Genomic DNA, 18,703 nt, shown 5'->3' on the forward strand with positions numbered 1-18,703 from the left:
GTTCAGGAACAGACTTCCGGTTTGCTCGCTGGCCGGTTTAAGCCCTCTGGAGCCTTCAGGGGCCTTCCAGAGGCTTCCCTGAAGTCTCCGGAGGACAAAAAACGACCCTATGAGCAAACCGGAAGTCACTTCCAGTTTGTCCGTAGATCCTTTTTTAGTCCTCCGGAGCCTTCAGGGACCTTCCGCAGGCTTCCCTGAAGACTCCAGAGGACGAAAAACGACCCTACAAGCAAACCGGAAGTTACTTCCGGTTTGTCATTTGGGTTGTTTTTCATCCTCCGGAGCCTCTGGAAGGCCCCTGAAGGCTCCGGAGGGCTTAAACCGGCCCTAAGAGCAAACCGGAAGTCTGTTCCTGAACTTCCGGTTTGCCCGTAGGGCTGGTTTTTTGCACTCCGGATGCTTCTTGGAAGCTCCTGGAGCCTCTGGAGGGCCTCCGGGGGGGCGGGGGGGGCTGTTTTCGCCCTCCCCAGGCTCCTATAAAGCCTCTGGAGCCCGGGGGGGAGGGCAAAAAATGGCTTTAAAAAAGGGTGAACTCAGCCTCGCGTGCCCTGACAAATGGCTCCGTGCGCCCCCTGTTCTATACCATTTCGGATTAAGTGCCTTTATGTCTCTTCTTGAAAACCTCCAGTGATGGAGCACCCACAACTTCTGGTGGCAAGCAGTTCCAATGGTTAATTGTCCTCACTGTCAGGAAGTTTCTCCTTAATTCTAGGTTGCTTCTCTCTTTGGTTAGTTTCCATCCGTTGCGTCTTGTCCTGACCTTCTGAACAGGGTGGATTTGATTTAAATCAAGTCAATTTAAATTACGATTTAAATCACTAGTAGAAAGCCTTACTGTCATTTCTGACCCGCTGTTGACTCACCGACCGTCCCGTTCACTTTAATGGGACAACTGGTGATGGGGCAGGGACACCACAAGGTGATGGATGTGGTGGGTAGCAGGTGAGCGGATGCCCGCTAACAGGCGCTGCCAGGATGGATCTGAAATGACAGGCGCTCTTTAATATTGTATTTCTGAGCTGCTTAGGTGGTTTCACTTTCATTTTCGCTCCTTGCCCTTCCTCCTCACGCTTAGAGCCTGGGGGTACAGAGGCATTTCTCCTCCCACAATCATACAGTTTGTAGTGTAGACAGATTTGCAAAACAAGGGGCTAAAGGAATATTCCTGGACTTCGCTTTATGGTTTATCTCATGCTTACTGTGGAATTGTGTGGATGGAACCATGCAGTTCAGGTTATCTCAGCTTGCAGAGCTCAGATTCGTTGAAGGAGGTGACCAAAACAATGTAAATATTGCAGAATACACAGCCTCGTAATGCATAGCTAGGCTCCATTTCATGCTGAATCAACTAAATTATTAATCTATCATAAATAGAAAACTATCTTTAGGTAGATTTTTTTAAACTCCAAAAGCATTGTATTAAAATAACTTCGATAATTTTTTTTAAAAAAATCTGATTTAAATTTTTAAAAATCTGATTTAAATTTTAAAAAATCTGATTTAAATAGGTTAACCCCCATCTTCTTTGTGGCATCCTCTCAAGATTTAAAAAACCTTGTTAATGCTTTAAATTAAGCATGCCTTCTTTTCTTATATTCCCCTTACCAGATGCTGCTGAGGCTGCTGGGTCTTGTAGTTCAGCCCCATCTGGAAGGTTTCAGGTTCCTGGTCCAGGAGGCTAAGATTTTAAAACAGGACCTGTTTGGGGTATTTATATATATATAAAATATATATATATTGTTGATACTTTTAAATTCAACACACCTTCTTTTCTTGCTTTCAGACAAAGCCACGGTTTGCTTCGGGAGTATGTTCATACAGCTTCCCAAAACAAAGACGCAAGAGATGCTACAGAGAGGTGAGGCGCCCCATAATTTAATTCTGCGATCTGCTTGCAGAATTAAAGGCTTAAGGACTGAGTTGGGCACGATTTGATGGAGCATGGAATGGCGTCAGGCAAGTTCACAGATTGGTCCCGTCTGTGTCTCGCACGGGAAAATATCAAAGACTTCTTCCACTCTTCCCTTGCGGTGGCTGAGATTTGTGGTTACTGACAGGATAGTAACTTACAACAGTTTTTCTCAGGCTTAGTGACTTTGTGACACGCTGATTCCAACTCCCAGAATGTATATAAAGAGAGAGTAACCCCACTCCCTTCTAGCACTGATGATATTACCTAGTTGGGTCATGAAATGTCTGTAAGAAAACGCCAAGCTCAGAGAGCATCAGGGACTCCACAATACTACTACTACTCCTCTCCTAAAATCCCCCTCCCTTCTAGCACTGATGTTGTTCCCTAGTTGGGCCATAAAATGTCTGCAAGAAACCAGCAAAGCTCAGAGAGCACCAAGGACCCCACGGTCCTCTTCCCCTTGTTCTCTCTTCAAACCCACTCCCTTCTAGCACTGACAATGTTACCTAGTTGGGTTTTGAAAAGTCTGCAAGAAAATCACCAAGGTTCCAGAGGGAACCAAGGACCCAATTTTTTACCACCTCCTCCTCTTTTTGTCTCTGCAAATCCCACTCCTTTCTATCACTGATGGTGTTACCTAGTTGGGTCATGAAATGTCTGGGGGGAAAAACCCACCAAGCACAGAGAACATCAAAACCCCTGCAGTCCTCCTTCTTCCTCTTCCCCTTCGATTTCCTCTTTGTCTCCTTAAACCACACTCCCTTCTAGCATTGATGGTGTTATCTAGTTGGGTTATGAAAGGTCTTCAAGGAAACCACCAATTTCAGAGAGCACCAAGGCCCCCACAAGGCCTCCTCCTCCTCTTCTCTCTACCCCCTTCTAGCACTGATGATGTTCCCTAGTTAGGTCATGCAACAAAACCACCAAGCACAGAGCATCAAGGACCCCACAGCCCCCCCTCTTTTTCCTCTTCCCCTCCCTCCTTGTCTCTACAGACCCCACTCCCTTCTGGTACTGATGATGTTCCCTAGTTGGGTCATGAAAGGTCTACAAGAAAACTACCAATCACAGAGAGCACCGAAGACTCCCCATCGTCTTCCTCCACTCCGTAAACCCACTCCCTTCTAGCACTGATGATATTCCCTAGCTGGGTCATGAAATGTCTGCAAGGAAACAACCAGGTCCAGAGAGCACCAAGGACCCCACAGTCCTCCTCCTCCTCCTCCTCCTCCTCTTTTTCCTCTTCCCCTTCCTCCTCCTCCCTGCAAACCCCCTCTCCCTTCTAGCACTGATGGTGTTCCCTGGTTGGGTCCTGAAAGGCCTGCAAGAAAACCACCAAGCTCAGAGAGCACCAAGGTCCCCATTTTCCCATGAAATTCCTCCTTTGATTAGGAAAGGATCGGCATCCTAGCCTTATCCATGAAACGAAAACCGATTTTCAGGGTGCCTCTACCCCGCACGGCTCCCCTTGGAGCTGAAGGGGCCAAAGGCTAAATTAAATTATTTCCCATTAGAGAGAAACAAAGCTTTTGTTCTTTTTGGGTTCCTCCGCTTTCTCTTTCTTCCCATCTCCCTGCTTCCCCCCCCCCCCCCCTGTGGGAGGATCAGCATATTTGGGAAGCAGATTGGGTCGTCCCCCTCATTCCTTCTCGTGAGGGTGGCATAAGGGCTTGCCATGCTGTTAGCAAGCGGTGCCAGTCTCGCTTAGGGACCATCTGCAGTTCTGTTTGAGACCTTTTTTTTAAAAAAAAAAAATCAAGCCAAAACCACCTGTGTGTCTGAGCATCTCAGCTTTTCAGAACCTGCAAAAAATATGGACGATCGGATCCCTATCAGAATGACTCTACTGCAGGGTATAAAAAATCAGGCGTCTTCTTGGCTACCTGCAAGGAGTTACACTATAATACACTATAATACTGCATTCAGTTCTGGTATTGTATTGTATTATTGTACTATGGGTGTGTGAGAGAGAGACAGAGACAGAGGGTGGGGGGGGGGGAGAGGAAGGGAAGGGAAAGGAAAGGAAAGAAAGAAGAGAGAGAAAAGGAAAGAAAGTTCAGTTTTTGAAAGCATTCAGTTTTGGTTGCCATGATGTAGAAAAGATGTGGAGACTCTGGAAAGAGTGCAGAGAAGAGCAACAAAGAGGATTAGGGGACTGGAGGCTAAAACATATGAAGAATGGTTGCAGGAACTGGGTAGGTCTAGCTTAAGAGAAAGAAGGACTAGGGGAGACATGATAGCAGTCTTCCAATATCTCAGGAGTTGCCACAAAGAAGAGGGAGTCAAGCTATTCTCCAAAGCACCTGAGGGCAGGACAAGAAGCAATGGGTGGAAACTAATCAAGGAGAGAAGCAACTTAGAACTGAGGAGAAATTTCCTGACAGTTACAACAATGAATCAGTGGAACAGAAGTTGCCTCCAGAAGTTGTGAATGCCCCAACACTGGAAGTCTTTAAGAAGATGCTGGATAGCCATTTGTCTGAAACGGTATAGGGTTTCCTGCCTAGGCAGGGGGGTGGACTAGAAGACCTCCAAGGTCCCTTCCAACTCTGTTACTCTATTCTAAAGAGCTAGGAGAGGAGAGGAAAGAAAGATAGGAAAGGAAAGGAGACAGGAAAAGAAAGAAAGGATAGGAAAGGAGAGAGGAAAGGAAAGGAGGATGGGAAAGGAAGAGAGAGAGTATAGAAAAGGAAGAGATAGGAAAGGAGAGAGAGGAAAGGAAAGGAAAGGAAGATAGGAAAGGAAGAGGGAGAGGAAAGAAAAGAAAGAGATAGGAAAGGAAGAGATGAAAGGACGAGAGAGAGAGGAAAGAGATAAGAAAGGCAGAAAGAGACAGAGAGAAATAGGCATGTGTAAGTCACAAAGGGAAGGAGTGACCACCCCAATTGGGAAGAGACGTGGCTACTAATACGGAGGAGGGAGGTCTTGGGGCCAGGATCACTAATAGAAGAAAAAGGCATTTTTTAAAATGAGAGCTGCATTTCTAAGGGAAAGCAGGAGACATGGCTAATCCTCGGCTTACAACCACAATTGAGCCCAGAATTTCCATTCCTAAGCAAGGCTGCCAATTTACGACCATTTTTGACACAGCAGCTAAGCGAAGCCGCAGTTGTTCAGTGAATCCTGCGGTCATTAAGTGAATCCAGCTCCCCCTCCATTGATTTGCCTGTCGGAAGCTGGCCTGGTTAGGTTCACAAACAGTGGCCATGTGACTTCGCAACCATCATAAGTACGGGCCAGTTGCCAAGCAGCTGAATTTTGATCACAGGACTACAGGAATGCTGCAGCACCGGCGGTCGTAAGTGTGAATTCCAGTCATAAGTCTGTTTTTTTCAATGTTGAATTTGAATTAATGGGATTCATTTGAATTAATGGGATTCATTTGAATTAATGGGATTCATTTGAATTAATGTATGGGATTCATTTGAATTAATCAAATTGATTTGAATTAATTAATGAATTAGTGTGAATTAATTAATGAATTAATTTGAATTAATGAATTAATTTGAATTAATGAATGGGATTAATTTGAATTAATTAATCGTATTAATCCCAGCAGGCATCTGTGTGGGCTTTTAAATCTCACCATCGGCTGCTTCTTCCTCTCGTCTTTCCCGCAGACCAAGGGCTGCTGGAGGAAGAAATCGCGAAATTGCAGCAGGAACTGAAAGTGAAAGTCAGCAACCTCATGGAGGCCGAAGGTAGGCAACCAACCCACCTGGCTCCCTCCCCTGAGTCCAAAGGAAACCTGAGCCGCCTTCTCTTCGCCTTTTCAATTTGCTCATTGTGTGAAGGGCATCCTATCTTGCTTGCTGCTATTCTCAACCCTGAAGCTGGCCTGGCCGAGGCTGTTTTTTTGAGGTCTTCATTGTTGCCACACCGGAGCTGAGGGATCAGGAAGGGGGGAATAGAGATAGCTGGGGTTTTGTAGTAGCCAAAACAAAATATTTTCTCCTGGGAACCAAGGACATTCCAACCGCTGGCTGGAGCGAGGAGGAGGAGGAGGAAGAGAGAAGGAACCAGGCAACCGGCCAGCATCTAGATTGGGCCATGGGACTCATTGTTTGGTTGTAAGGGAAACTTTTCTTTCACTTTTTAATCAGATGAAAACCGCGGGAAATCTCAAGAGTCAGTTTTCACCAGTCTGGGCCAATGTGATACCTTTCTCTTTTTTTTGCATTTTTTTTAAATTTTCATTAAATGAACAACACAAAAAAAGAATCATCAATACAATACAATAGCAGAGTTGGAAAGGGACCTTGGAGGTCTTCTAGTCCAACCCCCTGCTTAGGCAGGAAACCCTATACCGTTTCAGACAGATGGCTATCCAACTTCTTCTTAAAGACTTCCAGTGTTGGGGCATTCACAACTTCTGGAGGCAATTTCTGTTCCACTGATTAAGTTGCATTCACAACTTCTGGAGACAATTTCTGTTCCACTAATTAATTGTCCTCACTCTTATTTATTTATTTATTTATTTATTTATTTATTTATTTATTTATTTATTTATTTATTTATTTATTTATTTATTTATTTATTTATTTATTTATTTATTTATTTATTTATTTATTTATTTATTTATTTATTTATTTATTTATTTATTTATTTATATTTGGTGCTTCTAGACCGCCCCCTCTCCCAGAAGGGACTCGGGGCGGTGTACAGTCCATAGAGAATATCACAAAATACAATAAAAAATTAAATATGTACAGTTTGGAGGAGGTTAAAATGCAATTAAAAGAACTGTACAAAGCTAAATAAATATAATTTTTTTAAAATCCCTAAAACAGACACAACAGATTAAAAAACCCTAAGATAACCAGATAATAATACATTTGCCAGGAGGGACAGTTGTAATTATGCCAGGCCAGCTAATCGGAACAGGTGAGTCTTCAATTTTTGCCGGAAGGAGCGGAGGTCAGAAGTGGTTCTAATGTCGGGGGGGAGGTCATTCCAAGGGGTTGGGCCCATCACAGAGAAGGCCCTACTCCTTGGTGTCGCCCGTTGGGCCCATCACAGAGAAGGCCCTACTCCTTGGTGTCGCCCAGTATTCCACTCTTAGGAAGTTTCTCCTCAGTTCCAGGTTGCTTCTCTCCTTGATTAGTTTCCACCCATTGCTTCTTGTTCTACCCTCAGGTGCTTTGGAGAATAGCTTGACTCCCTCTTCTTTGGGGCAACCCCTGAGATATTGGAACACTGCTATCATGTCTCCCCTAGTCCTTCTTTTCATTAAACGAGACATACCCAGTTCCTGCAACCGTTCTTCATATGTTTTAGCCTCCATTCCCCTAATCCTCTTTGTTGCTCTTCTCTGCACTCTTTCTAGAGTCTCCGCATCTTTTCTACATCGTGGCGACCAGAACTGAATGCAGTATTCCAAGTGTGGCCTTTCCAAGGCATTATAAAGTGGTATTAACCCTTCACGTGATCTTGATTCTATCCCTCTGTTGATGCAGCCTAGAACTGTGTTGGCTTTTTTGGCAGCTGCTGCACACGGCTGGCTCCTATTTAAATGGTTGTCCACTAGGATTCCAAGATCCCTTTCACAGTTACTACTACTGAGCAAGGTACCACCTATACTGTACCTGTGCATTCCGTTTTTCTTGCCTAAATGTAGAACCTGACTCTTCACCATTGAATTTCATTTTATTAGATAGTGCCCAATGTTCAAGTTTGTCAAGATCCTTCTGTATCTTAAGCCTATCTTCTGGAGTGTTGGCTATTCCTGCCAGTTTGGTGTCATCTGCAAATTTGATGAGTTCCCCATTTATTCCCTCATCCAAATCATTGATGAAGATGTTGAAGAGTACTGGGCCTAAAACAGAGCCTTGGGGTACTCCACTGCATACCTCTCTCCATGTAGATGCAGTTCCATTGAGGACTACACGTTGAGTGCGGTTGGTCAGCCAGTTACGAATCCATCTGGTGGTGATGCTGTCTAACCCACATTCTTCTACTTTATCTAGTAGTAGGTTATGGTCTACCTATCAAAAGCCTTACTGAAGTCCAAGTAAACTATATTGACGGCATTCCTTTGGCCCACTAATTTTGTCACTTTGTCAAAGAATGCAATAAAATTAGTCTGGCATGATCTGTTTTTGACAAACCCAAAAACAGATCATGCCAGACTAATTTTATTGCATTCTTTGATAATGTTACTTAATCTTACATTACATTTTGTAATCTTGTAATCCTACATTACATCTTGTAGAAAGTATGTCAATTGGTTACAAATAACTTTCGTGCATCTCTTCCACAGTCATTGCTTATATTCATATCAGTTATCAAAAATTCTTTATGAAGCTTACTGTCAACATAGCATAATTCTCATTTGACTAAAGTTGTTTTAACGCCCTTTTGCCTAAAACAATCCATAGTTAAAAACACAACCACCTGATGGCATTTCATTAGTTATTACAAAAATCATCCAATAACCTTAAGCCTTTATAACATATTTTAAATAAAGATTAGTTAACAAAATTTCTTTTTTTTTTTTCAAGAAGTTTTATTGGTTTTTTTTTTAAAAACATTTATGCGGAAAAGGGTAAGTGGAATGGTTACAAATTTTGGCAGTTGCAAGTGTGGCAGACGCCCCCTCCCTCCAGACTCCTAGGTTACATCAAAATATCAAACCTTAATACATAATCATAAAAAATCAGCATATTAATTCTAGAAGAAATAATTTTCAATCAGTTTATATAGTTATAATATATAGTCTAGTTATAAATTCATTATTACTTTCGGTCTGTTTATAACATTGTGGTTTTCTTATTTATTTTTGTGATCTGAGCTTTCTTGGTGTTGCCCCTTCACCCCCCGCTGGCAGAGCTCCGGCCCCTCCCGTGTCTTGTGTGACCGTTGTAGTGTCTTCTGTTTTTTCTAGGTTCGCTTTATTTTTTTCCATAAAGGCCTGTGCCTCTATGGGTGTGTTGATTCTGATTCTTGTCTCCTCCCAGAATATCAGCATACCTTCAGGCATCAACCATCTAAACCACACCCCCTTCTGGTATAATTTATTCGCCAATTGCGAATAGCTTTTCCTTTTTTCCCTAATTTTTTTGGGAATCTGCTTCAGAATGGTTATCTCCCTGTCGTGGTATGTCAGTGTTTGCCCCCTTTGTACACCCAGAATTTCATCTCTTGTGGTTTTCCTAAGGAATTTAATATGAACCTCCCTGGGTACATTATGTATTCTGGCATATGCTGAATTCACTCTATAGGCTAGGTCTATCTCCCATTCCATCTGCTGTTTATCTTTATGTATGTATTCAGCTAAAATATTAGTCATAATGTCCCTTATATTTTCCCCATCTGCTTCTATTACATTTTGAAATCTAAGATAAAAGGACATTCTCTCAAACTCTGTTTTCATTTGTTGGATGTCGAGTTCTTTGTTCCCCTTCTGTAAAGCCTCTACCCCCCCTTTCGCCTCCGCCACCCCACCCTCCACAAGGTCCAGTCTCTGTGAGTTCTTAAAGATTTGGGCTTGATTCTCTTTAATTTCATCTTTCATTTCCCTTAACTGTTTCTTAATTTCCTCCTGGCCCTGTAAAATTTGTTGAAGCATTTGTTGAAAGTCTATCTCTGTAGTCTTGGGTTGCATCAGTTCTGTTATCTTTGACTGTGTAGCTGAACTAGACGTTGCAGACGCTGGGGCAGAAGTAGCAAAGCCAGGCTTTCCAGGAGGTGGTCTTTTTGGAGACATGGTTTATGAAGCAAGGAGATCAGTCAGGGTAGAAGCTGGGCAGCTGGAGAAGTAGAGCAGGCAGGCGAATTCAGAAGGCAGAGGATCCAAACAGGTGGGAGTTTCTTTAGTCACTCTAGCGATAGATGAAAGTTTTTTCTCCAAAGAGTTCAGAAAATAACAATCCACAAGAGGTTCCTCTGGGTGACTCGGAGACAAAGACCGGAAGCCTGAATTTTAAAGGTGGAGTCAGGTTTCACAGTTCATGAAGACAACGGAAGTGTGCCATCTTGCCCTGCCAGCTTTGGGCTCAGAGGCATAATAAAATTTTAAAAGTTCAGAAAGTTCTCAGTTCACCCATAAGTTCTGGAGCTAAGTCCAATGAAAGTCACTTTTATGAGGGTGAGGCATCATTAGTTGGCTCTCCCCCCTCCTCCTTCCCCTGGGGGTGAAAGCAAAATCTTCTCAAGCCGCTTGTCCAAGGGAGGGGGGGAAGTCCCCCTCCCTCTAGCCGCACCTCTAGCAAGGATCCGAAAGTTTAACTTTTTAAAAGTGCTGAAAAGTCCATCAATTCAAAAGAGAGGGAATGAAGAAAGGAAGCCTCTCACCATACTGCCGCTGCTTCGTTCAAGAGTGCGTTCTCCGATCGGCATGGAGCGAGACGCACGCGCGCCCTCCAAAACTGCTCCCCGATGCCTAGAACGAAGCGGAGAAGCCCCCGCCAGCCGACGCCGACGCCAGGACCCTCCGCGAGCCGTTCCCTCAGCAGGACGCCTCTCCGGGGCGTCCTGTGCCCCCCCAGAAGCGGGGGAAGCCCACCGGGAGAGCGGGAGCAGGCAAAGGCTTGCCTGTTGCCGTAGCCGCCGGAACCGGAAGTCCTAGTTAACAAAATTTCTAAGCCTTTTTTTTCAAGTCACTGTTTACAATTTGTGTCCAAGTTCCTTTTGTTATGGTAGTACATATATATATGGTAATATATATATATATATGTTTTCTGAGGTTTTCGCGGGTGTTTGTATGTAGGTCTTTGGTTGTTCGGGTTTTCTCCCGCGTAGAATTGGAAGTATCTTCACGACGTTTCGATGAAGTCTCATTCATCATCTTCAGGCTGCTGCTTCCGGCTTGGTGCTTCCGGCTTGGTTGCTCCTGGAAGCACCAAGCCGGAAGCACCAAGCCGGAAGCAGCAGCCTGAAGATGATGAATGAGACTTCATCGAAACGTCGTGAAGATACTTCCAATTCTACGCGGGAGAAAACCCGAACAACCAAAGACCTATATATATATATATATATATATATATATATATATATATATATATATAGAGAGAGAGAGAGAGAGAGAGAGAGAGAGAGAGAGAGAGAGAGAGAGAGAGAGTGTAGTGACCTTCCTCCCATATTTAGGCATAACGCAAATACATACCTATTTCCCTGGCTCAACTGATAAGGAGATGAGCCTGTGGCTTAGTGGCTAAGACGCCTGCCTAAAATATAATACAGCCCAGGTTCAAATCCTAGTAAGGGTATGGCTAGCTGATGAGAGCTAATTAGCTCGAAATAGATCTATACTAGTCTCCCTTTATTTATTTATCAGTACAAATACAACACACACACACACATATATATTTATTTATCAGTACAAATACAACATATATATATATAGTTAATTATATATATAATTAACTATATCCCTTATCATTATCATTCCATTATTTATTGTTATAGTTAATGTTGGTTAACAGAAAATCCTTTATTGTTTATATCCAATTTCTTCTCATCAAGCCAACACATATGTGTCCTTATTGCCATTATCAATTATTTATTTAACACAACAATCTAAAAGTTACTAAATTATTACTTACTAATTATAAAACTTAGTTAATTTTTTGTTATCAACTTTCATATATCCAGTAACATTACTCCTTTGTAACACATTCAAAATAAGGATTAATTAACAAAATTTCTAAGCCTTTTTTTTCCCAAGTCACTGTTTGCAATTTATATCCAAATTCCTTATGTTAAACCAGTACATATGTATATCATTAACTATATCTCATCATTTCATTATTATCATTAATATTTGTTAACAAAATCATTTACGATTTATATCCAACTTCCTCACATCCAGCCAACACAAATATGTACCTTGTTGCCATTATCAATTATTTATTTAACATAGCAATCTAAAAATTATTAAATTACTACTTACTAATCACCAGACTTAGCTACTTTTTTATTATCAACTTTCATATATCAACCTGTGTCCTTCCAATAGGCATATAGTCATTTCTTTTGCCATTTACAATACAATAATACAATACAATAGTAGAGTTGGAAGGGACCTTGGAGGTCTTCTAGTCCAACCCCCTGCCTAGGCAGGAAACCCTATACCATTTCAGACAAATGGCTATCCAACATCTTCTTAAAGACTTCCAGTGTTGGGGCATTCACAACTTCTGGAGGCAAGTTGTTCCACTGATTAATTGTTCTAACTGTCAGGAAGTTTCTCCTCAGTTCTAAGTTGCTTCTCTCCTTGATTAGTTTCCACCCATTGCTTCTTGTTCTGTCCACAGGTGCCTTGGAGAATAGCTTGACTCTCTCTTCTTTGTGGCAACCCCTGAGATATTGGAACACTGCTATCATGTCTCCCCTAGTCCTTCTTTCTCTTAAGCTAGACATACCTAGTTCCTGCAACCGTTCTTCATATGTTTTAGTCTCCAGTCCCCTAATCATCTTTGTTGCTCTTCTCTGCACTCTTTCTAGAGTCTCCACATCTTTTTTACATCGTGGCGACCAGAATGTAAAAAAGATGTGGAGACTCTAGAAAGAGTGCAGAGAAGAGCAACAAAGATGATTAGGGGACTGGAGACTAAAACATATGAAGAATGGTTGCAGGAACTAGGTATGTCTAGCTTAAGAGAAAGAAGGACTAGGGGAGACATGATAGCAGTGTTCCAATATCTCAGGGGTTGCCACAAAGAAGAGGGAGTCAAGCTATTCTCCAAGGCACCTGTGGACAGAACAAGAAGCAATGGGTGGAAATTTGTGGAATTAATTTGTGGAATTAATCTTCTGTTTGCTTCCTTAGTAAAGTTTTTATGGACATCTCTCCGCACCTTGTTACTTGTTGCATCTCTCGGGTAATCTCGGCGCCCTCCATTTGCTACTTTAATTAATTAATCTTGTGCGATCATGCTTCTGGTAAAGTTTATCTCCTTAAAATCATCATTGTTCCCCTTTTTTCTTCTTCTGTCCCTTGAAATTTTGGGTTAGAGCTCCAGTCCATCATTCCCTTTTCCATACTCTTTTCACTTTCAACCACATTCACTCCACAAATCAAATCATCAGTTTTCTTATCTTTGTATTCATTTTTCTCTTCAATTTTTGGTGCTCCATCTCCATCATTTTTTCTAGTTAAAAACTCTATCTTCTTCTCAATTCTCCCAGTTACCTCCAGTAAATTTTGAATTTCATCCCAAATATTTTGCAAAATTAAAGTTTCCTCTTCTGAAAATTGATCCATATTTCCAAATTGTAAATTGCTGCCACTCTAGCTTTCCAGACTTTTTAAAAAAATATTTAACTTAAATGCAAGATCATTTGTAATCTTCACAAGAAAGGGGTTCTGTTTTTTCCCCCTCTCCCAGTGCCGATAAAGCTCTCAAAGGACACCTGTGTAAACACTTCGTGCCCTTGGCTCTTATCACTTTTAATTACGGAACTTTGAAGTACAGAAACTGTAAGATCAAAGGAGAAACAGGAGAAAATGCGCAGTTTCATAAACTCTAGCCTCTAGCTTTCAAGCGGCAGTATTGCTTCCTTTCACTCTCTAATGTTGTCTCAGGCTTAAGGGAAGCAAAGTTCTTAAATGGAATTTAATAGCAAATAGTAGAAACTTTTGTTAAAATAAAGAAGGAGATTTTAATCCTTAAGTTAAAAAGTAAAGCAACAAAAAATAGAAGAAAAACCGGTCCGTTCACTTTAAAAAGAGGAGAGAAAAAAAAGTTGCGAGCACTTCAATCCGCAAAGTATAATTACCCAAAAAAAGAAAAAAAAACCAATCCAATGCAGGTTAATTTCGCCACTTACTTCTTCTGTTTAAGGATTTAATTTAGCTTAAAAAGAGAAATTTTGGGGGTAGTCTTTTTCAAAACAGAAAGGATTTCTCACCAAATGGACACACTTTCTCTTTCCGTTTTCCTTCTGTTCCGGAGCCGGCCCAATTTCATCAGCCTAGCCTGCCTTTTGTCGCCAGCTTGAAAACCTTCTCTTGGATCGATCAGGGACTTTGCGGGGTCCCTGAAATCAGCAAGACATAGTCTTCCTGTTCACCGTCTCTTCGGGACGGTTTAGGTCCGATTGGACTACCCAGCAGCAAAAGTATCGGTGGCAGTCTCGGAGCATCGAGACTGCACCTCCGTTCCGTCACGACGTTGGCTCCTCCTCTTTGCCAATGTGATATCTTGAGGAATCTACCTTCCATTTCTTTATTTTATTTAGCATTTATATCTTGGCTTTATTTATGTTTATGCACAGCTGATATTCCGTATTTTGCCCACAACCAACCTTGTGAGAGAGGGATTTATTAATCCAGAGAGGTGGACGAAGCGTAGTCTCAGGGGGTTTTTAATTAAATTTTTTATCCGTATTTTAGGGGGTTCCAGGGTGGGGGGTGGGGTTAGTCAGGCTGAGGGAGGGACCAGTGCCAGGCCGACGGGTGGGGTTAGCAAGGGAGTGAGCGGAGCTATTAAGGGGGGGGGGGGAGTAGCGACACTCCAAAAGAGGGTCTTTCTATCCCAACGGTCGCAGGGAGGGGTAGGTGTGAGGGTAGACATAGATCCTATAACCGGTTGGGAGACCGTGGTCGTTGGTTACGGCCGGTCATATGTCCCAACCCCCGCAATCTAAGTGGTCAGGACTTACAGAGCCAGGGCCTGAGACTGATGCTATGCAACGCCAGGTCCGTTGCCAATAAAGCCCCCCTCATTAACGACCTGGTCTCGGAGGGGGAGCCGGACCTGGAAGGGATAACGGAGACCTGGCTGGGCCACGAGGGAGGTCTCCCCCTCGTGGAAATGTGCCCACCAGGTTACCGCGCATTTCATCAGCCACGGGCCCTTGGCAGGGGTGGTGGGGTAGCGGTCATCGTAAGGGAAGGCCTTGAGCCAAGAGAGTCCACTGTGCCACAGATAACCGGTTATGAGTCCCTGTGCGTGAAATGGGGCCCAGGGAGACAGTTGGGCTTGCTGATTGTATACTTGGCTCCTCGCTATGCATCAGCAGCCCTGCCAGAGCTCCTCGAGGTGATCGCCGAGATGGCGGTTGAGACCCCCAGGCTGTTGGTCATGGGGGACTTTAACTTGCCATCGGTAGGGGAAACATCCGAGGTAGCTCGGGAGTTCATGGCCTCCATGACAGCCATGGACGTGACCCAAGTAATTCAGGGCCCCACACACGAGGGAGGTCACACACTGGATCTTATCTTTGTCTCTGGCCAGTGGAGGAGTGATCTAGGAGTAGGGGATTTAGTCATTACACCCCTGTCATGGTCAGATCACTCACTTCTCCGGCTCGACTTCCCAGCCACTACTCCCCATCGCGGGGAGGCGGAACCGGAATGTCCAAGATGGTTCCGCCCCAGACGCCTGATGGGACCTGATAGGTTCCAGACAGAGCTTGGGCCATTTCCTGTAGCCCTGACCCGCACCCGGATGGAGGACCTAGTGGCTGCATGGAACAGTGCGGCCGCCGGGGCCTTGGACCGGGTTGCGCCCTTGCGGCCTCTCCTGCGGCAGCGATCCACCCAGGCCCCTTGGTTCACCGAGGAGCTGAGGGTGATGAAGCGCCGCAAGAGACGCCTAGAGAGCAGATGGAGATCGTCACGCTCTGAATCTGACCGATCACAGGTGAGAGCCTATTTGCGGACTTACCTTGTGGCATTAAGAGTGGCCAAGCGTCAGTATTGTGCCACTCTTATTGCGTCCGCAGATAACCGCCCTGCCGCCCTGTTTAGGGTGACCCGCTCCCTCCTTCAACAGAGGCCGTGGGAAGCCCCTTTGCAGGGTAGAGCAGAGGAATTTGGGGAGTATCTGCAGGACAAAATTGCTCAGATTCGCAGCGAGTGCGTCCCCTCTAGCGGTCTAGAGGGGACGTCGGAGGTGGGTCTTGGGGTTCCATTCTGGGAGGAGTTTGACTCTGTTACTTCCGACGATATGGACAGGTTGCGTGGGCGACTGCGAGCCACCACATGTTTATTGGACCCGTGTCCCTCCTGGCTTATACTGGCATCCTGGGAGGTCACACGAGGCTGGCTCCAGGAGTTAGTCAACGCTTCTTTGAGAGAGGGGTTCTTGCCGGCCGTCCTGAAAGAGGCGGTGGTGAGGCCCCTACTCAAGAAGCCTTCCCTGGACCCAGCTATGCTAGCCAACTACCGTCCCGTCTCCAACCTTTGCTTCTTGGCGAAGGTTGTAGAGAGTGTGGTGGCACAACAGTTCCCACGCCACTTGGAGGAAATTGATTATCTGGACCCGCGCCAGTCCGGTTTCCGGCCCGGCCATAGCACGGAGACGGCTTTGGTCGCGTTGGTAGATGATCTCTGGAGGGCCAGAGATGGGGGCTGCTCCTCCATCTTGGTCCTATTAGACCTCTCGGCGGCTTTTGATACCATCGACCATGGTATCCCATTGCATCGACTGGAGGGGCTGGGGGTGAGGGGCACCGTTCTGCGGTGGTTCTCCTCCTACCTCTCAATTTGTGTTGGCAGGGGGGCAGAGGTCGACCCTGAGGCCGCTCACTTGTGGGGTGCCGCAGGGGTCGGTCCTCTCGCCTCTCCTGTTCAACACATACATGAAGCCGCTGGGCGAGATCATTCGTGGGTTTGGGGTAGATTACCATCTGTACGCGGATGATACCCAGCTGTACATCTCTACCCCAAACCACCCCAAACGATGCCGTCAAAGTGATGTCCCGGTGTCTGGAAGCCGTACGGATCTGATGGGAAGTAACAGACTCAAGCTCAACCCGTCCAAGATGGAGTGGCTGTGGCTACCGGCACCCCGGTTCAACCAGTTGACTCCATCACTGGCCATTGGGGGCGAACATCTGGCCCCCATGGATCGGGTACGCAATCTGGGCGTCCTCCTAGATGCCCGGCTGTCAATGGATGACCATGTGACAGCCGTGGCAAGGGGGGCATTTCACCAGGTTCACCTGCTGCGCCAATTGCGTCCCCTATTGGACCGGAACGCCCTGCACACAGTCACCCATGCGCTTGTGACATCCCAGCTGGACTACTGTAACGCTCTCTACATGGGGCTCCCCTTGAGATGCACCCGAAGGCTGCAGTTGGTTCAGAATGCGGCCGCGCGGGCAATTTCGGGAGTCTCTAGATACTCCCACGTAAGACCTCTCCTGCGCGGTCTGCACTGGCTGCCTGTGGCTTTTCGGGTGCATTTCAAGGTGTTGATTATCATCTTTAAAGCGCTCCATGGCACAGGGCCTAGGTATTTGCAGGATCGTATCCTGCCCCATACATCCCTTTGGCCGATCCGCTCACACAGAGAGGGACTCCTCTGGGTGCCGTCCACGAGGCTGTGCCAGTGGGCGACGCCCAGGGGAAGGGCCTTCTCTGTGATGGGCCCGACCCTCTGGAATGACCTTCCCCCTGATATTAGAACCACCACGGACCTCCGCCCCTTCTGTAAGAAGCTTAAAACCCACCTGTTCAATTTGGCAGGCCTGGCCTAATCCCAGTTTACCCACCTCAAGTCTGCATTTTTAAATTTTATGGGTTGGTTTTAGGCCGAGTTTTAATTTTTATCAATTTGTACAGGGTTTAATGGTTTAATTTGATTTTAAGGGTATTTATTCTATGTATATGGTTTTTTAATGTGGTGCCTGTACACCGCCCCGAGTCCCTTCGAGGAGAGGGGGCGGTCTAGAAATTAAATAAAATTGAAAATTGAAATAGAAGGTGGGCTGAGAGACAAGAGCTGACACAAAGTCACCCAGCTAGCTTTCATTCCTAAGGGAGAACTAGAACTCACCGTCTCCTGGTGATTGGCCCAGAGTCACCCAGCTGACTTTCATTCCTAAGGCAGGACTAGAACTCACCGTCTCCTGGTGATTGGCCCAAAGTCACCCAGCTAGCTTTCATTCCTAAAGCAGGACTAGAACTCACCGTCTCCTGGTGATTGGCCCAAAGTCACCCAGCTGGCTTTCATGCCTAAGGCAGGACTAGAACTCACCGTCTCCTGGTGATTGGCCCAAAGCTTTTAGCCCGGTGCCTTGGCCACTAAACCGAACAGACTCGTCATGGTTTAATGACATCTCTTTGTCCTTCTTGAAGGTAAACCGGAACTCAAAGGCTTCAATTTGAAACCCTTGACCACTGAAGAAATGTGGTTCATGAAGAAAGTGGTGGAGAACTGAAGCCATCTCCTGGTGTGGATTCCCGCGGAAGCTCTCGGCGGGGGCAAAGTGCAAAGGAGGGCTGCTTTCCATGTGCCTCGCTCCCATGCTCCCGAGTTTGACGAGCAGTTGAGCATTTCATGGGCGTTTTTTATGCCCCTCTCGTAGAGCTGTTGAGATGCCTCCAAAATCTGACCCGGAGAAGACCTCGTTGACGCTTTATGGACACCGGACTAAAAATTGGAGGAGGGGGTCAGAATTTCCTACTTTTGAGATTTGACATTGAATGGGAACGATTGGAAGCGAGGTTGTAGGACTTCACACTTTTCTTGCCTCTATGCGCAGGGCCTGCGTGGCAATAAATGGAAGGAGATGCCCACCTCCGTTGGGAGAAGGTCTCTACTTCGTTTTGCTTGTCCCTCTGAACATCGTCTCTATTAAAACCCTTTTGAGATGAAGGACAATTTCTCGCCCCGCTTCATCCATGGGGCTTTGCTCTCTGTTTCTAGACCATACCTTATCTTGTCAGTGTTGGTGGGATTGTGGTTTTCTTTTTGGCAATCCCTTGATTAGGTATCTAATCAGAGAGCAAAGCCCATTCCCTCCTAGCCCTGATGCTGTTACCTAGTTGGGTCACAAAAGGTCTGCAAGGGAACAATCAAGTTCAGAGGCTACAAAGAACCTCACCGTCCTCCTCCCTTC

General features: G+C 45.2%; 1 protein-coding gene across 1 annotated transcript in view; it reads left to right on the forward strand.

Annotated features, from left to right (window-relative positions):
• PDRG1 (p53 and DNA damage regulated 1) overlaps window positions 1-18,465 on the forward strand; it is a 28,006-nt gene extending 9,541 nt beyond the window's left edge. Inside the window, exons 3-5 of the mRNA XM_081971842.1 lie at window positions 1,784-1,858; window positions 5,533-5,613; window positions 17,940-18,465. Of these exons, the coding sequence (XP_081827968.1) occupies window positions 1,784-1,858; window positions 5,533-5,613; window positions 17,940-18,022 (239 nt within the window). The 3' untranslated portion in view covers window positions 18,023-18,465. The remainder of the gene's footprint in view (window positions 1-1,783; window positions 1,859-5,532; window positions 5,614-17,939) is intronic.
• Window positions 18,466-18,703: the final 238 nt, after the last annotated feature.

The sequence above is a fragment of the Natrix helvetica genome (assembly GCF_964273705.1).
Source record: "Natrix helvetica genome assembly, contig: HAP1_SCAFFOLD_226, whole genome shotgun sequence".
Lineage (NCBI taxonomy): Eukaryota > Metazoa > Chordata > Lepidosauria > Squamata > Natricidae > Natrix > Natrix helvetica.